The sequence below is a fragment of the Esox lucius genome, chromosome 8 (genome assembly GCF_011004845.1).
Source record: "Esox lucius isolate fEsoLuc1 chromosome 8, fEsoLuc1.pri, whole genome shotgun sequence".
NCBI lineage: Eukaryota > Metazoa > Chordata > Actinopteri > Esociformes > Esocidae > Esox > Esox lucius.
In genome coordinates, this window is record NC_047576.1 from 8,340,333 (window position 1) to 8,356,649 (window position 16,317).

The 16,317-nt window shown below is 43.9% G+C and overlaps 1 protein-coding gene across 1 annotated transcript; it reads left to right on the plus strand.

Moving 5' to 3' along the window:
- Window positions 1-372: 372 nt before the first annotated feature.
- Window positions 373-6,005, plus strand: s1pr1 (sphingosine-1-phosphate receptor 1). Its single transcript, XM_010871362.5, has 2 exons — window positions 373-526; window positions 3,142-6,005. The coding sequence occupies exon 2, from the start codon at window positions 3,333-3,335 to the stop codon at window positions 4,449-4,451; it is 1,119 nt and encodes a 372-aa protein (XP_010869664.1). The 5' UTR covers window positions 373-526; window positions 3,142-3,332; the 3' UTR covers window positions 4,452-6,005.
- The last annotated feature ends 10,312 nt before the right edge of the window (window positions 6,006-16,317 follow it).

The following is a 16,317-nucleotide window of genomic DNA, read 5'->3' on the forward strand; positions in this document are numbered from 1 at the left end:
CCTTGTCACCAACATACATAATTTGAGTCACACTGTTAATTAAAAATATATTTAATGACAGTAAATTCATTGACAAGACTTCCGACTGGGACAGAATTTAAGATGCAGTCTTGGCAAATATATTTCTTTCCATTTTGAACTGGATGTGTAAATAAATTCAGATTATCGTAATTTATGAGTAGAATCACAATAGCCTCAGATACCCAAGGAATTCTAAGTTTCAAATAAAGTGGTTTTGATGTCAGGGGACACATTTCTGCACAGAACCATTTTCAGGTACCCGTTTTGGATCGTGTGCAACACTCTTACAACCAGTGTCTAAAATTCCCGGAATGCATCTTTAAGCGGCAGGGGAGGGTTTCGTGGGTAGAGATGACGAAAAGCTTCGTTTTTCCTAAGCTTCTCAGTCTATGGGATCACTGAGCTAACACACAGAACTCAGCCACTGGGATACAAATAACCTGAGGATTTGTGCCAACACAGTTAATACTTGTAATGTATATTCGCATTAATGACGCCTATTAAGGTAAGGAAACAACACTTACTTATTTGTATCAATGTTTTTAGATAATTAGACCTCCGTCAAGCCATCATGTTAACATTTTAATATGAAATGTAAATAATAATCATGTTGCGAAAAAACAGTCATTATTGTTTTGCCTTTTGAAAGTGATTCAAGTCGAAAACGTTCTGACTACAGAATGAACGAATACTTCATTCGTTTTCATAATTCTCACGATCTGCTCACCAGCATTTCAAGTTCATTTTAAAAGAGACCGGTGTTATGTTAGTTCTTGTGAGTTTATTCTGAAGTTTTCAAAAGTAAACATTTAATAGACATATACCCATATCGTAGTAATAACAAATGCCCTCTCCCCGTGAAATTCTTAGCACAATTCCAGTTGTAATTTAATTTTTTTTTTCTTCTAATTACAACTAATTACATTTTGCGGTAGCTTGGGGTATTTAAACAAAACTGAAACGCAGGTTGTGATCAGTAGTTGATTGTGTTGCTTACAGTGTAGTTAACTCGTGGAACTACATACGACTTCGCAAAAATGTGGGTAAACTACACTACATTTCTTTATTTTTCAGCATCATGCCTACTTGAAGCACTTTTTGTGTATATTATAAGTTTTACTTCACATTCTGTTATCATGACCCCAACGTAATCTGTTTGGCAGTTGGAGTACAGAGTCAGATTTACATATTTTTATGACATTGTTTGGTTGTCGTGAACTACTTTTTCAGAGTAACTTCAGTTAGGTAAACCATACAATTTAAGAGTAACTTGAACTTATATCAGTTTGAAGTAATTGTAGCTTGGTTACAATAGGTTCCCAAGCACTGACACTCAAAATAGCTCATTGGGCCAACAACATATGCTTACTTTCTCAATTTTTAAAGAATTCAGCACAGTTTAGAACCAGGTGTATTGTCAGGATATCCACACAGAGAATAAATAACCTTACATTTGCTTCATTTTATTTGATCACATAGTCCTTAATAACTGTTATCCTCATCAACTGTTTAGAAAGACTTTCCATTTTGTCTTTAAGTTGATTTACTAAACTTCTTGGTTTCACATTATTTTGAGAGTCACAATTTCCATCTGTAGATATTCTATAGATAGTAATACCACCAACAAACTTTAAACAAACAAACTTTAAATCAATTGATAAACAACTTCTGGCTAAAGTTAAGGTTAGGTTGAGAATAAGGTTTAGAGTAAGGATTAAGATTAAGGATAGAATAAAGTTAAGGATTAGGATATACAAAGTCTACATACCCCTGTGAAAATGCTAGGTTTTTGTGATATAAAAGAATGAGACAAAGTTAAATCATATCAGAACCTTTTCCACTTTTTATGTGACCTATAATGTGAACATAATGTGAACAAAACAAACTGAAATCTTCGAGGGGGAAGAATGAAACATAAAAACCTTACAATAACCTGGTTGCATAAGTGTGCACACCCTCTTATAACTGGGGATGTGGCAATCAAATTCAACACAGACACTACCAAGAACTGGACATCCCTCCAAAATTGAAGAAAACTGGTCAGGGAGGCTTCCAAGAGGCCTACAGCAACATTAAAGGAACTACAGGAATTTCTGGTATTAGCTGTGTGCTACATGTGACAAAAATCTCCCATATTCTTCATATGAATGGGCTCTGGGGTAGGTTGGCAAGCCGGAAACCTTTTCTTACAAAGAAAAACATCCAAGCCCGACTAAACTTTGCAAAAACAAACATCAAGTCTCCCAAAAGCACATTGGAAAATGTGTTATGGTCTGATGAAACTAAGGTTAAACTTTTTGGCCATAATTCCAAAAAGTATGTTTGGCACAAAAACAACACTCCACATCACCCAAAGAACACCATACCCACAGTGAAGCATTGTGGTAGCAGCATCATGCTTTGGGCTGTTTTTCTTCCGTTGGAACTGGGACCTTAGTCAGGGTGGAGGAAATTATGAACAGTTTCAAATACCAGGCAATTTTGGCACAAAACCTTCAGGCGTCAGTTAGAAAGCTGAAGATGAAGTTCACCTTTCAGCATGACAACGACCCAAAGCACACCTCCACCTGCGCTTTTGCAAAGAAGAGTGGGCAAATATTGCCACGTCAAGATGTGCCATGCTAACAGAGTCCTACCCAAAAAGACTGAGTGCTGTAATAAAATCAAAAGGTGCTTCAATAAAGTATTAGTTTAAGGGTGTGCACACTTATGCAACCAGGTTATAGTGGGTTTTTATCTTTCCCCCTCAAAGATTTCAGCTTGTTTTTCAATTGAATAGTTCACGTTATAGGTCACATTAAAGGTGAAAAAAGTTCTGACATGATTTATCTTTGCCTCATTCTTATACACCACAAGAAGATGGCATGTTAAGAAGGGTGTGTAGACTTTTTATATCCACTGTAGATAAAGGTTAGAATCAGTAGATAGTTAAAATGTCTCAGATAGTCAGTAGACAAGCTGCGGAGCATCTACAGGCACACTTCTGGGACTCTCAAAATAAAAGTGTTACCAACTTCTTAGTTATCATTTTATATCCATGTGTAATATATAAGTGCAGGAGAAGACTATTCATATTGTTCTTTATGACGGTTCTAAATGAGTATTTCTGTCTTTTTTAAGAGGTTTCTTCCTGATGGAGTCCAAGGATATTCTGAGAATATCCTGTAGCTCTGAGGATTATTTAACTCCAATGGTAAGGCGTCAAATTCAAAGGATTACTGTCACCAGCTGTGTCTTGGTGCAACAGCGCCCCTCACTGGACTAAATTGTTGACTACAGAATTTGTGGGATTTCAAGTTGAAATCAGAGCCATGGGTGACTCCATGTATTCAGACTTAATTGCCAGGCACTACAACTTCACAGGGAAGCTCCGGAAAGTTGAGCAGGATTCCGGGCTTAAAGCAGACTCTGTGATTTTCATTATTGTTTGCTGCTTCATTATTCTTGAGAATGTCTTGGTCCTACTTACCATTTGGAGGACCAAGAAGTTCCACAAGCCCATGTACTACTTCATTGGGAACCTAGCCCTGTCAGACTTGCTGGCTGGAGTGGTGTACACGGCCAACATCTTGCTGTCAGGCGCCAACACCTACAAACTGACCCCCATGCAGTGGTTCTTCCGGGAAGGGAGCATGTTCGTGGCCCTGGCGGCCTCAGTCTTCAGCCTGCTGGCCATTGCCATCGAGCGCCACCTCACCATGCTGAAGATGAAGCTGCACAACAACGGCAACACGTGCCGCGTCTTCATGCTCATCAGCACCGTGTGGCTGATTGCGGCCATCTTGGGCGGCCTGCCCATCATGGGCTGGAACTGCATCCGGAGCATGCCCAGCTGCTCCACAGTGCTGCCGCTCTACCACAAGACCTACATCCTGTTCTGCACTACCGTGTTCAGCGTCATTCTCATGGCCATCGTGGTGCTGTACGCGCGCATCTACGCCCTGGTCCGCACGCGCAGCCGCAAGCTGGTGTTCCGCAAGGTGTCCAATGGCCGCAGCGGTGCCGGCGCCGGCAGCAAGAGCTCGGAGAAGTCCATGGCCCTGCTGAAGACCGTGATCATCGTGCTGAGCTGCTTCATCGCCTGCTGGGCGCCGCTCTTCATCCTCCTACTGCTGGACGTGGCCTGCGAGATCCGCCTGTGCCCCATCCTCTACAAGGCCGAGTGGTTCCTGGCCCTGGCCGTGCTCAATTCTGCCATGAACCCGCTCATCTACACGCTCACCAGCAACGAGATGCGCCGCGCCTTCCTGAAAACGCTCCTGTGCTGCAACGTGTGCGCCCGGCCCACCGGCAAGTTCTCCCGGCCCATCATGGGAGCCGAGTTCAGCCGAAGCAAGTCCGATAACTCGTCCCACCCTAACAAGGACGACCCGGAGTACTCGCCGCGGGAGAACATCGTGTCCTCTGGGAATATCACCTCCTCCTCCTGAAGGACTCTCCGGAGCATTAAGTGAGCAGTAGCTTGAACGCTCGTGCCTCGATCACACCCGCAGCCTGTTTGGGTTTTGGCACAACCGGAGGTACATCCATTCCCACTCTCCCGGTGTTCTATGTGGTGCATACACTGGACTCGTCCACTGTGAGGATTTCGCTGTCCCCTTAGGATAGCTTGGCAGACATGGTCGCAAAGGGAACTTTTGTTGCACACATCCAGATGCACAAGGATGATGTAGGTGTGATTGAGGCGTCAGGGAACGAGGACGTATAAATGTGTGTACATTGTGTATATATGTATGTTGTAAAAGTGGGGTGTGTTTGTATGTGGTTTTGTTGCCCTGTGGTTGTGTTTATGGAAAGTGTGTAAGTTCCCTCTTCAGTTTGCCTCAAAGACAAGAGTGTTTGTCTTTGAGGCAATTGGAATTACTCCGAAAAAAAAGGGTTAAACTGGAAGAAAGTGGGTCTCTCTGGACATCCAGTTGCCCATGCCAGACAGTAGAAATCTGCAGTGATGCAGTTTGGTTCCTCCACTCCTCACAACTTGAGGCCTGTGAGCACTGAACTGAATATTTTCACATTTAAAAGACAATGTCATGTGGAAGCACTTACACTACAGCACCCAAACCATAAACCTGACTTTTCAGTATTATGAATTCAACCACATTCTTTTTCAGATTGAGAGGAAGCCTTTTCAGACAAAGGTATTTTTGTTATTAGTAAAGCACTTGTTGTGCAAGTGCTAATTAAGAACCATCAACAAATTATAGGTGTTTACTGATTCTCTAAGGCGTTGATGAATGTGTGACAATAGTTTGTAGCACTTATTGTTATTATTGAAATATTTAAGAAATATCATTAATGAAGTGCTGTATTTCTTTCTACTTAACTCTGAAGGCAACTACAATGTCAGTTCCAGCCCACAATTGAGAATGTATGTTGTACTTTTCATTTTTTTTATTTCACTCTTATTGGAAAAAAGTTATCTCTGTAGCAATGCAATGTAGTTGCAATAATAATTTATATTCAAAACAGTGAAACGGTGTTATTTCTTCTTTTTGATGTGTGAAAAATGCCAAGAACATTCTGTTTTAGGCCCTTCATTGAAGTTATTGTTAGCTCCAGCCTTTCAATGTGCGCATGTTTGCCTGTCCCCTTGAAACATCCTTTCTTGTGAAACCTAGCAGGCCTGTGGAGTAGGGATGGATATGAAGCACCAATAGATGAAAACTGACATAAACAGACAAACAGCACTAATCCCTCCCAACCCCTATGAATGTTCTATAATGAAATAAGGGAATATAGATCTTACAGTGGACACATCAATTAGACCACTGGAATGGTGCTATGGACCCCTGGATTTGTTCCGTTAATAAACATATGTTGTTTAGGACTGTTCAACACCCACAGCACTTGAATGGCAGTGCAACAGCTCTTAATGGGGGTCAATTGATCACATTTTGCCAAACTCCCCAATTTAAAGTTTGCACAAGTTTTGGTTTGTATTTTGGTTAGCTGTTAATATGTTAATAAAAATAGCATTTTTTGAATATTTTTAATTCATGTCATTTCTTAACATGCAAGTTAGGCTGGACCAATGCAGAATATTGTGACAGTAACATAATAGTTGTCATTGTTACAGCATGTATATATATGAATGTACACTCACCTAAAGGATTATTAGGAACACCATACTAATACTGTGTTTGACCCCCTTTCACCTTCAGAACTGCCTTAATTCTACGTGGCATTGATTCAACAAGGTGCTGAAAGCATTCTTTAGAAATGTTGGCCCATATTGATAGGATAGCATCTTGCAGTTGATGGAGATTTGTGGGATGAACATCCAGGGCATGAAGCTCCCGTTCCACCACATCCCAAAGATGCTCTATTGGGTTGAGATCCGGTGACTGTGGGGGCCATTTCAGTGAACTCATTGTCATGTTCAATTTGAAATTATTCGAGCTTTGTGACATGGTGCATTATCCTGCTGGAAGTAGCCATCAGAGGATGGGTACATGGTGGTCATAAAGGGATGGACATGGTCAGAAACAATGCTCAGGTAGGCCGTGGCATTTAAACGATGCCCAATTGGCACTAAGGGGCCTAAAGTGTGCCAAGAAAACATTCCCCACACCATTACACCACCACCACCAGCCTGCACAGTGGTAACAAGGCATGATGGATCCATGTTCTCATTCTGTTTACGCCAAATTCTGACTACCATCTGAATGTCTCAACAGAAATCGAGACTCATCAGACCAGGCAACATTCTTCCAGTCTTCAAATGTCCAATTTTGGTGAGCTTGTGCAAATTGTAGCCTCTTTTTCCTATTTGTAGTGGAGATGAGTGGTACCCGGTGGGGTCTTCTGCTGTTGTAGCCCATCCGCCTCAAGGTTGTGCGTGTTGTGGCTTCACAAATGCTTTGCTGCATACCTCGGTTGTAACGAGTGGTTATTTCAGTCAAAGTTGCTCTTCTATCAGCTTGAATCAGTCGGCCCATTCTCCTCTGACCTCTAGCATCAACAAGGCATTTTCGCCCACAGCACTGCCGCATACTGGACATTTTTCCCTTTTCACACCATTCTTTGTAAACCCTAGAAATGGTTGTGCGTGACAATCCCAGTAACTGAGCAGATTGTGAAATACTCAGACCGACCCGTCTGGCACCAACAACCATGCCACGCTCAAAATTGCTTAAATCACCTTTCTTTCCCATTCTGACATTCAGTTTGGAGTTCAGGAGATTGTCTTGACCAGGACCACACCCCTAAATGCATTGAAGCAACTGCCATGTGATTGGTTGATTAGATAATTGTATTAATGAGAAATTGAACAGGTGTTCCTAATAAGCCTTTAGGTGAGTGTATATAGCCGTTATCAAAGGGTTCAATGAAGGGCTCAGACTAACTTCTGCCATCTCTAAAAACAATGTTTCTCTTAAGAGTAGGTTACTCTCCTGAAAGCAACTTGTTTCAAGTACAGGTCCACCAACAGAGAAAATGTACCCAGTTAATTCAACCACAGTCCTGAAGTACAGGTAAGGGCAATAGTAAATCTGTCAAACCTATAATCAACTGATATTAAAAAAAACATAAATTATAACGTTATGAAAATCAACAAGGTTATATGATAGTCTGTTATTAAAAATACTGTAATATCTAGGGTTCAATTCAACACTTAATGCAGGGGCTACGATTAAATCTGAATCATCAAATTTGACAAAGGCTATGTTACTACACAAAGGAAACATTTGATTGAATTATTGATTATTAATTTCCTTGTGATAATTATACTCACAAACTTGTTAAATTTGATTAGGTTCTATAGTGTCAATCTATGTGGATACTTCAGGTCTTTGGATCTGACATGAAAATCTGTTTTCTCGTGCTATAATTGAATATTCATGGTAGGCATGTGACAAAGGGAACTTTTGTTGCACACATCCAGATGCACAAGGATGATGTAGGTGTGATTGAGGCGTCATGGTAGGTATGTGACAAAGAGCCTGCTTTTTTTAAAGTGATTTTGAGCAAACGTCAAAATCATATCTGACTCCTCCCATTTTCTAAATTTAAAAATAAATTTAAAAAAATGAATAAACTTTTCTTTCCCTAGGTAAGAGCAGAGGTATTCAAAGTCTGGGTCGAGACCCCAAGTTTGTTTTTGGGGGAATTGCAGTGGGGTTGCCACAGTTCTTAATTACACATCTTAATTACACATCACCAAAATACTGCTTTAATTAAGACTACCTAACACATGGTCATTATAGGCTACAATGGCAAGCCTGGTGCAATTATGTTGCTTTAAAAGGGAATAACGACGATTAGCAGTGGTTCATTTTAGCTAAAAGCGCAGCAGACCACACCTGCTCGAACAGGATCCAGCACTTATCCAGATTTTCCTCAGTTTGTTCCGGCACCTACTTTTAACAGATGTGGTATGCTGCGCTTGACTTGTCTTTTTCCATCAGTGTTTTCGCTTTGCACTGTAAACATTCCACCAGTGACCAGCCGTCCCGGTTTGCCCAGGATTGTCCCGGTTTCAAGCTGGGTGTCCCGGGTCCCGACAAATATCTGTAAAACACAGAAATGTCCCGGTTTCTGTCTTTCACTACCAAATTTTCCAGGTTTTCAACACAATTAAAATAATAATAAAAATACTGTAATGTTTCCACATACGAGTCAGAGCCAAACAAACAACTGCGTAGCAAAGCAACAATTCTCATCAAACCAAAAGCGCCTCCCGCTCCACCTACCACACGCACGCATGATGACCAACATGCATGCATAAGCGCATACATGTGCGCGTGCATTAACGTTCGGTTACACAAGGGGTCCCTGTTAGGGGTTTTGAAATGTGGTCACCCCACGCTAGAAGAAATCAAGAGTTCATAAAGCTGCCTTTTCCTGCAGCCTCGGCACTGCATGACAAGATGGTGAAATTCAGCTATTGTGTGAGAACCCCACCAACATAAAACAAATTTACTGGATTAGCCTTACGTTAGCTACGAGCAATGCGTGCCTTTCAGACGGTGGACACGAACACTGTCACTTTGCCAGCTAAGGAACACTACATACACTGCACTGCAAACTTCTCATTGACTCCAATTCAAACAGCTGCAAACAGCTTGCTAGCAAACATCAGCTAACTGCTAGCTAACATACAGTGGGACCTGTAATTCAGTGCAGAGACAATTAAGGCTGGTAACGGTTACAAATGTTTTTTATTGTATTGAGTGATAGAAGTAAAGAAATATCTAACATATCCTTTGTTTGACCTAGTCAACCACCAACATCAGACTGTCAGATTCTCACTCACTCACTTTTATTAGCAAATGTATCGACGACGTTGTACCACATACAACTACAAAATCATTTACCAATCAATTACCTCAGGAAGGCAATAAAAACATCAAAAAGCCAATACAGAGTCAAAGTTGAATCTCTCTACCAGGGCTTCAATACCAGGAACATGTGGAGTGGTCTGAGAACCATCACTGACTATAAAGGCAATACAGGTAGTGTGGGGGAAGTGTCGGCTTCTCTCCCAGAGGAACTGAACTCTTTCTACGCTCGCTTTGAGAACATCATCCCTGGCATGGACACTCAAATGGACCAGGACGTCTGCCCTTTACAAATGACCTGGGCAGACGTCTGTAAAGCCCTAAAAAGGATTAACATCCGCAAGGCTCCTGGACCAGACAACATCTCAGGCCGTGTTCTCAAGGTCTGTGAAGACCAAATGGCTGATGTCTTTACTGATACCTTCAACCTATCGCTACATCAGTCAGTGGTCCCCACCTGCTTCAAAAATTCCATAATTGTTCCTCTGCATGAATGACTACCGCCCTGTAGCACTCACACCAATCATCATGAAGTGCTTTGAGCGGCCATGCCTGTAACACTTGACCCACTGCAGTTTGCCTATAGACATAACAGATCTACAGAGTATGCCATTGTTCTGACCCTCCACTCCGCACTCTCTCATCTGGACAAGAGGAACACATATGTGAGAATGCTGTTCATTGACTACAGCTCAGCCTTCAACACCATTGTGCCCCACAAGCTGGCGGTGACGTTCAGGGATCTGGGTCTCGACCCCACTATGTGCAGATGGATTCTGAACTTCCCGACGGGCAGACCCCAGGTGGTGCGGATGGGCAACGCCACCTCCTCCTCACTGACTCAGTACTGGCTCCTCCCAGGGCTGTGTGCTGAGCCCGCTCCTGTACTCTCTCTTCACCCACGACTGCCTGGCAACCCACGTCTCCAACACCATCGTTAAGTTTCCTGACGACACCACCATCATAGGCCTGATCTCTGACAACGACGAGTCAGCCTATAGAGACGAGGTAAGGTCACTGACTTTGGGGTGTCAGGAAAACAACCTCCAGCTCAATATCAGCAAAACGAAGGAGATGATTGTGGATCACAGGAAGCAGCGGCGGGGTGACCACGCCCCCACACATATCAATGGGTCTGCTGTAGAGAGAGTTCACAACATCCGGTCTCATCACTCTAACATCTTGGTGAAGGAGGCCAGGAATACGCTCACCATCCATGCGTTTCCTGCCTGGGACCAGCCCACGCTCGCGAGGGTCTCACCGACCCCCTGGCTTGATCCTCCTGTGCTGCTTTTGAACAGGAAGTGGACATCTCTGCCGTGTTGAATTCTGAGGAGGACGCTCCTACGCAGGACCTGACTCCTCTGACACAGAAAGACCCGCTCCCTTCCCACGTGGGTTGTGGTGGCGGGTCTCACGCTTCTCCCTCTCTCCGGGGAGAACTAGATGACCACCTCTTTTCTGCTGCTTCCCTCCCCCTCTCCGCATGGAGTTTGCGGGCATGATTGAGAGGGCGGCTCTTCGTATTCCGTTGCCCCTTCCTCCTCTGCTGACGCCGAAGGAACCATCCGACATGTCCTTCGGCTCCTGGGGAGAATGTGCCTAACCGGTGGACTCCCCTGCACCTGAGGGCCATGGTTTTAAAGCCTTCTTCTGCCAGAGCTCCCGTGAAATCCTTTGGTACCTTCACCAGAGTCGACGGTAGGCAGACTCCCATCAGCTCGGCCATCCCTCCTCTAGAGCCCCGAGTTGGCCGCGCATTTCCTGTCTTCCTGGGGCTGGTTGGAGAAGAAGCCTGCCTTGCCATCCACCAAGGACTGCTACACTGGGCAGCTATGGGATAAAGTGTACGTCCTGGTTTCGCAGGCCCTGGTCGCGGCGAACAACGTTGCTCTCCTCACATCGGCGGCCTCCCATATTTTAGACCGTTCACCTACTCCGTCATCAAGTGACGTCGAAGAGGTAGCGCGTAATCTAAAGGTTATCCTCCACCTTAACCAGGCTCAGACGGTTTGCGCCGGACGCACAGTGGTTACTTCCGTGGTCAGACACCAGCACTTTTGGCTGCCGTGGCTCCTGCTCCACCTCCTGTGCGACGCAGGCAACCTGACCCTAGACTGAAAACTCTGTGGCGGACGGCCTAATGGTTAGCGCTCTTGTCCCGTGGACCCGAGTTCGCCTCCCGGCCCGGCTCCTCTTTTTTCTCATCCCTTTCTTTCTCTGCTCTCCTTGGTTCCGTGTCTCTTCCTCTCCAGTGGAGCTCGGCGGCGGTAGGGACAGCGAGGGACTTCAAGGGACCCTGTACCATGTCAGCCTGGCTCGATTAAACGATCAGACTAGGTTATCTAATTCAGTTTCGTTCGGCTCCCCCTTGCTGCTTGGGAATAATGGAGACAGTGATGTCATCGCCCGACGGAGTGTCTGCCCTCCGGTCCGAGGTAACGGAATGGTTGAGCAAAGGAGCGATCTCAGAGGTCCCGGAGGATCTCAGAGAGGACGGTTTTTACTCCCGTAACTTCCTGGTTCCCAAGAAGTCGGGAGGATTGAGACCGATCTCTGAATGCTTGCGTAGCCAAACGGCCGTTCCATATGCTCACCACTACTCGCCTGTTAGAAGCCTTCCTACCAGGAGGTTTCTGTGCGAGCATAGACCTCAAGGATGCTTACTTCCATGTCCCGATCGTTGGCAGGCGTAGGAAGTTCTTCCGATTTCCCTTTCAGGGCAAGGTCTACAAGTATGCAAGGATTCCATATGATAACGCTCTGGCTCTGCGCACCTTTTCCAAATGATTGGAGACAGCACTGGAGCCCCTAAGCTGGGAAGGCATCAGGCTTTTGAATGGGGCCTGCCTGCTATGGTGGTCCGCACCATCCAGGGCGCTCCAGCGACATTTACATCCAAAACGTATTCCACTTGGTGGAATATGTTTGAGTCGTGGTGTGCACAGGGGTCATCTGACCCTTTGTGTTGCCCTGTGGAGGAGATGCTGTCATTCACAGTATCTATTTGACATGGATAGGTCGCCCTTGACTATCCTTGGATACGCATCGGCTTCTCTGTGAGCCATGAGGGTTTGTTGCTGGAACGCTGTTTTCAGCCACCCACTTCTCCGCTGTTCCCTTTGGGAACGCGCCATCTGCGCCCGGTGGCCAGACTGGGTGCCCCGCAGTGTGACCTTGCTAGGGCGCTGAGCGGTCTCTGTGAGCCTCCATTCGAGCCCTCACGGCAGTGTTCTCTTAAGCTGCTCTCCCTTAAGACAGCCTTGCTCCTCGCTTTTTGCTCTGCCAAACGAGTGGTTGATCTCGTGCTTTGCCTTGATTCTATCTCTGCTTTAACACTTTAATTCTGTAGCCTGATTGGTTCAGGAGTATTGTCACTGCCGGGTTCGCCTCCTCCGCAGGGCTTCCCTCATATTGTAATTGTTTTGTATTCCCATGCCCCTCATTTTGTGATGTGTGATGCGTGGGTTTGTTTGTTGTGCTTATGTGGAACGGGTACGTTTCCCTTTCGCTTGAGCTCAACATCCTTTCTTCTCCTTCAGGTGGCCTGTGTGTTCATAGGCCTGCTCTGGGGGAGGATTTCCATCATTAACGCATGCGATCATCCCTTCTCTCACCTCGTCAGCTATTGGGGATGTTACGTCTTGGGGTTTTAAGGGACGGTTCTTACTGAACCCTGCGATTCGTGCTGGTTGGTCCAGCAGGGAGTACATCCTTGAACCACCGTGAACCACTAGGAGCTAAAGCCCCTCTAGGGCTATATGAGTGGAGTGGAGCCCCCTAGAACTGTTACCCTGCCATCCCACGAGTCGTGCTGAATAAACTCGGGAGGGTGTTCTCTGGGCTCACGGGTCCTATATAGTGGCAGGCGTGCTCTGATTGGCTGTCGCATCTCGCATAATAAGTTTTCAGTTTTCAGTACTAATATACTGCTCTACCCCTCCTAATGTGATTTGATACAACTTAATGAAAAACTTGCTATCTAGGAGGAAAACAAATGGTCTGTAACAGTGAAAGAATAACACTGGGCAACCATTTTATGTGATTAATGTTCTCTAAAACAAAAAAGAAACCTCTAAATCTTCCATGTATGACTACCTACCAGGGTAATGTGATTGAGACAGTAACTTCATAGAAATATTTTTGAATTTTAATTGATGATGACTTGTCCTTCAAACTGCATTTACTTCAACTTATACATTTTTTGGGGGATTTTGTTTTAGGAACAAGGCTTGTTTCTCTTTTAAAGCCAGAAAAAAACATATATCAGGAACATCTATATTGGACTGTGGTGGTATTTTATATGTGAATGCCTCTGCTCAGTGTTTGAGATCTATTGACACCCTTTATCATGGAGCACAGAGATTTATCTTAAACTGTCAGGCACTTACACACCACTGCACTTTATATGCTGGAGTTGGATGGTCTTCACTAGCATCCTGTAGACTTAGCCACTGGTATACCTTTGTTTACAAAGCCAAATTGGGTTTATTGTCCTTATATTTATGTTCATTTATCTGTAAAAAATGTGGTGAATACTGTCTCCGCTCACAGGATGTTATTTTACTTACTTACTTACTGGTCACTTACTGGTCACAACAAATTTTGGAAAATGTGCCTTCATGTAATCCGCTCCATCAGCTTGGAACACCTTTCAAAATCGTTTAAAACTACAAAATCTTGTCTCTCTTAGCATTTTTAAATCATTAATGATGGACTTGGAATTTATGTAACGACTTAAGGCTGCCTATTCTTGGCCAGGACGCTCTTGGAAAAGAGATTTTTAATCTCAATGAGCCTATAAAAAAAAAATCTAAGATCACCTCAAAAGACGGCTCATTAGCTTGTGCGGCAAGAGTTGCGAGCATGGAAAATCAATCCAGCAGATACTTCAAGCAATTTATTAACTTAGACAAATTGCAGATATTTGTCATTATTATTACAGATTGAGAGCAAAAAACTTTGGACAGCCAATTGTTGACAGGCAATATAAAATGGCGAAAATGTGACATTGCTGGTTGACATAGGCACAACTGGGATGTTGTCCATGAAACATGTGCAAGGAGAACTGATAAAAAACAGATAAAATGGGATCCCGGCAAAAAAGGTTTGAATAACACCGATCTACATGGTGCAAGCTGATCAAATTAAGCCCTCTTTTTTCCAATGACAATAAAATTGTGTATATGAATGAGTGTATTGTGCATACTGTGTCACCAAAGTAATGAGCTTTGGGAAATGTGGTATCAAACACTTTCCCATGTGTAATATAGAGTGTCTTTTCTTCATTGTGGGATGAAAAAAACAATAAAGTTATTAAAAAGTTCTTCGCGATGCAGTTTTCTGTGAGGACTTGTTTCCTGGGGTGATTGGAGAATGGACTCCTGGGCTGTTTTGGGGGGAACACTAATGGCGTTTTTCCACTCAACTCGCCTCGACTTTACCCTCTCTAATGCTGGTGGATGACAAGTCCATGATAAGAAAGACACTTGGCACCTCCCCATGGCTATACGTGGCTATAGCTTCATATTTATTTTACTTTTATTTTAAGAACCATTATTCATCCCATAAACCTTTCTCTGCTCACAAAATTGCATTGGAACTTTGTCGAAGAGGTCGCCTAAACATCCATATATCCATAAAATCAATGTTTTTAAAAAATTATATTTTGTGCAAAATAGTTTGATGGGTACTGGAGGCTTCAACTTGAGTGGTCCCTGTTTGGGAAAACCTGTTCTGCTTGTCTGACAAAAACAAAAGTGAAGTAGAAAAAAAGATTTGGTGCACAGCCTCTGATGGAGCGGTAATGACTCTATCTCAACATCTAGTCTCCAGACCCTATGATCTCAAAGATCTGGAAAGGTGTTGGAATGGAATTTAAGGACACTTACAATCTTTCAACATTTTTTAGAAAAGGGCTTAATACCATTAGCTTGGCTTGATCAAATGATGGTGTTGGAGGAGGCATCAACGAGCAGAAATGCTCGTTTTAGGACCCAAGAAACAAAGAGCGTTGTTAGCAGATCTCACTGTGAACCTCGATGGCTGCATGGTCGTATCCCAAAAAACTGTGAGAAACCTCGGCGTCACCCTTGACCCTGACCTCTCCTTCGATGAACATATAAAATATGTCTCAAGAGTTGCTTATTTTGATCTTCGAAACATTGCAAAAATCAGAAACGTTCCATCAAAAATGGATGCAGAAAAATGTATCCATGCTTTCGTTACTTCTAGACTAGATTACTGCAATGCTCTTCTTTCCGGTTACCCTGACAAATCAATAAATAAACTTCAATTAGTGCTGCACACGGCTGCTATAATCCTAACTAGAACATAAAAATTTAAACACATTACTCCTGTACTAGTGTCCTTACACTGGCTGCCTGTTAGGATTAGGGCTGCTTTTAAGGTTTTATTGTTAACCTATAAATCAATACATGGACTTGCTCCTATTTACCTTGCTGAAATGATGCAGCCATACATACCTACACGTAACCTACGGTCGCAAGATCCAGGCCTTTTAATTGTACCTAGAATTTCTAAACAAACAGCCGGAGGCAGGGCCTTTTCTCATAGAGCTCCACTACTGTGGAATGATCTGCCAGTAAAGGTTAAAAATGCAAACTCAATGTGCTACTAAAAACTAATCTCTACAGCACAGTTTATAATTAGGTGTAGCCTGGCCCGGGGCGTGAAGGTAACCAGAAGGCTTGATACTGTCCACCCTTGCTGTCTTGCCAGGTGGGCTCTTGTCACCACTGGGATGCCCTCCCTCCAATGCCTTTCGGGGGAAGAGTCACTGGCTTGTTGTTGTCTCTCTATTGCGCACTTGTACAATTGGGCTGTACTCTGCTGGCAATACTCTGCCCTCATTCAGGGTGGTTGCAGTTAGTGGGTGTCCCTTTTGATGCTTGGCAATGTGGGTGGATTGATTTCCTGCCTGTTGGGCCCTGTCCGGGGCCTCCCCCGGGTAGGGCCACGGTGTCGCCGGACCCCCCCTGTCTCAGTCCCAAGG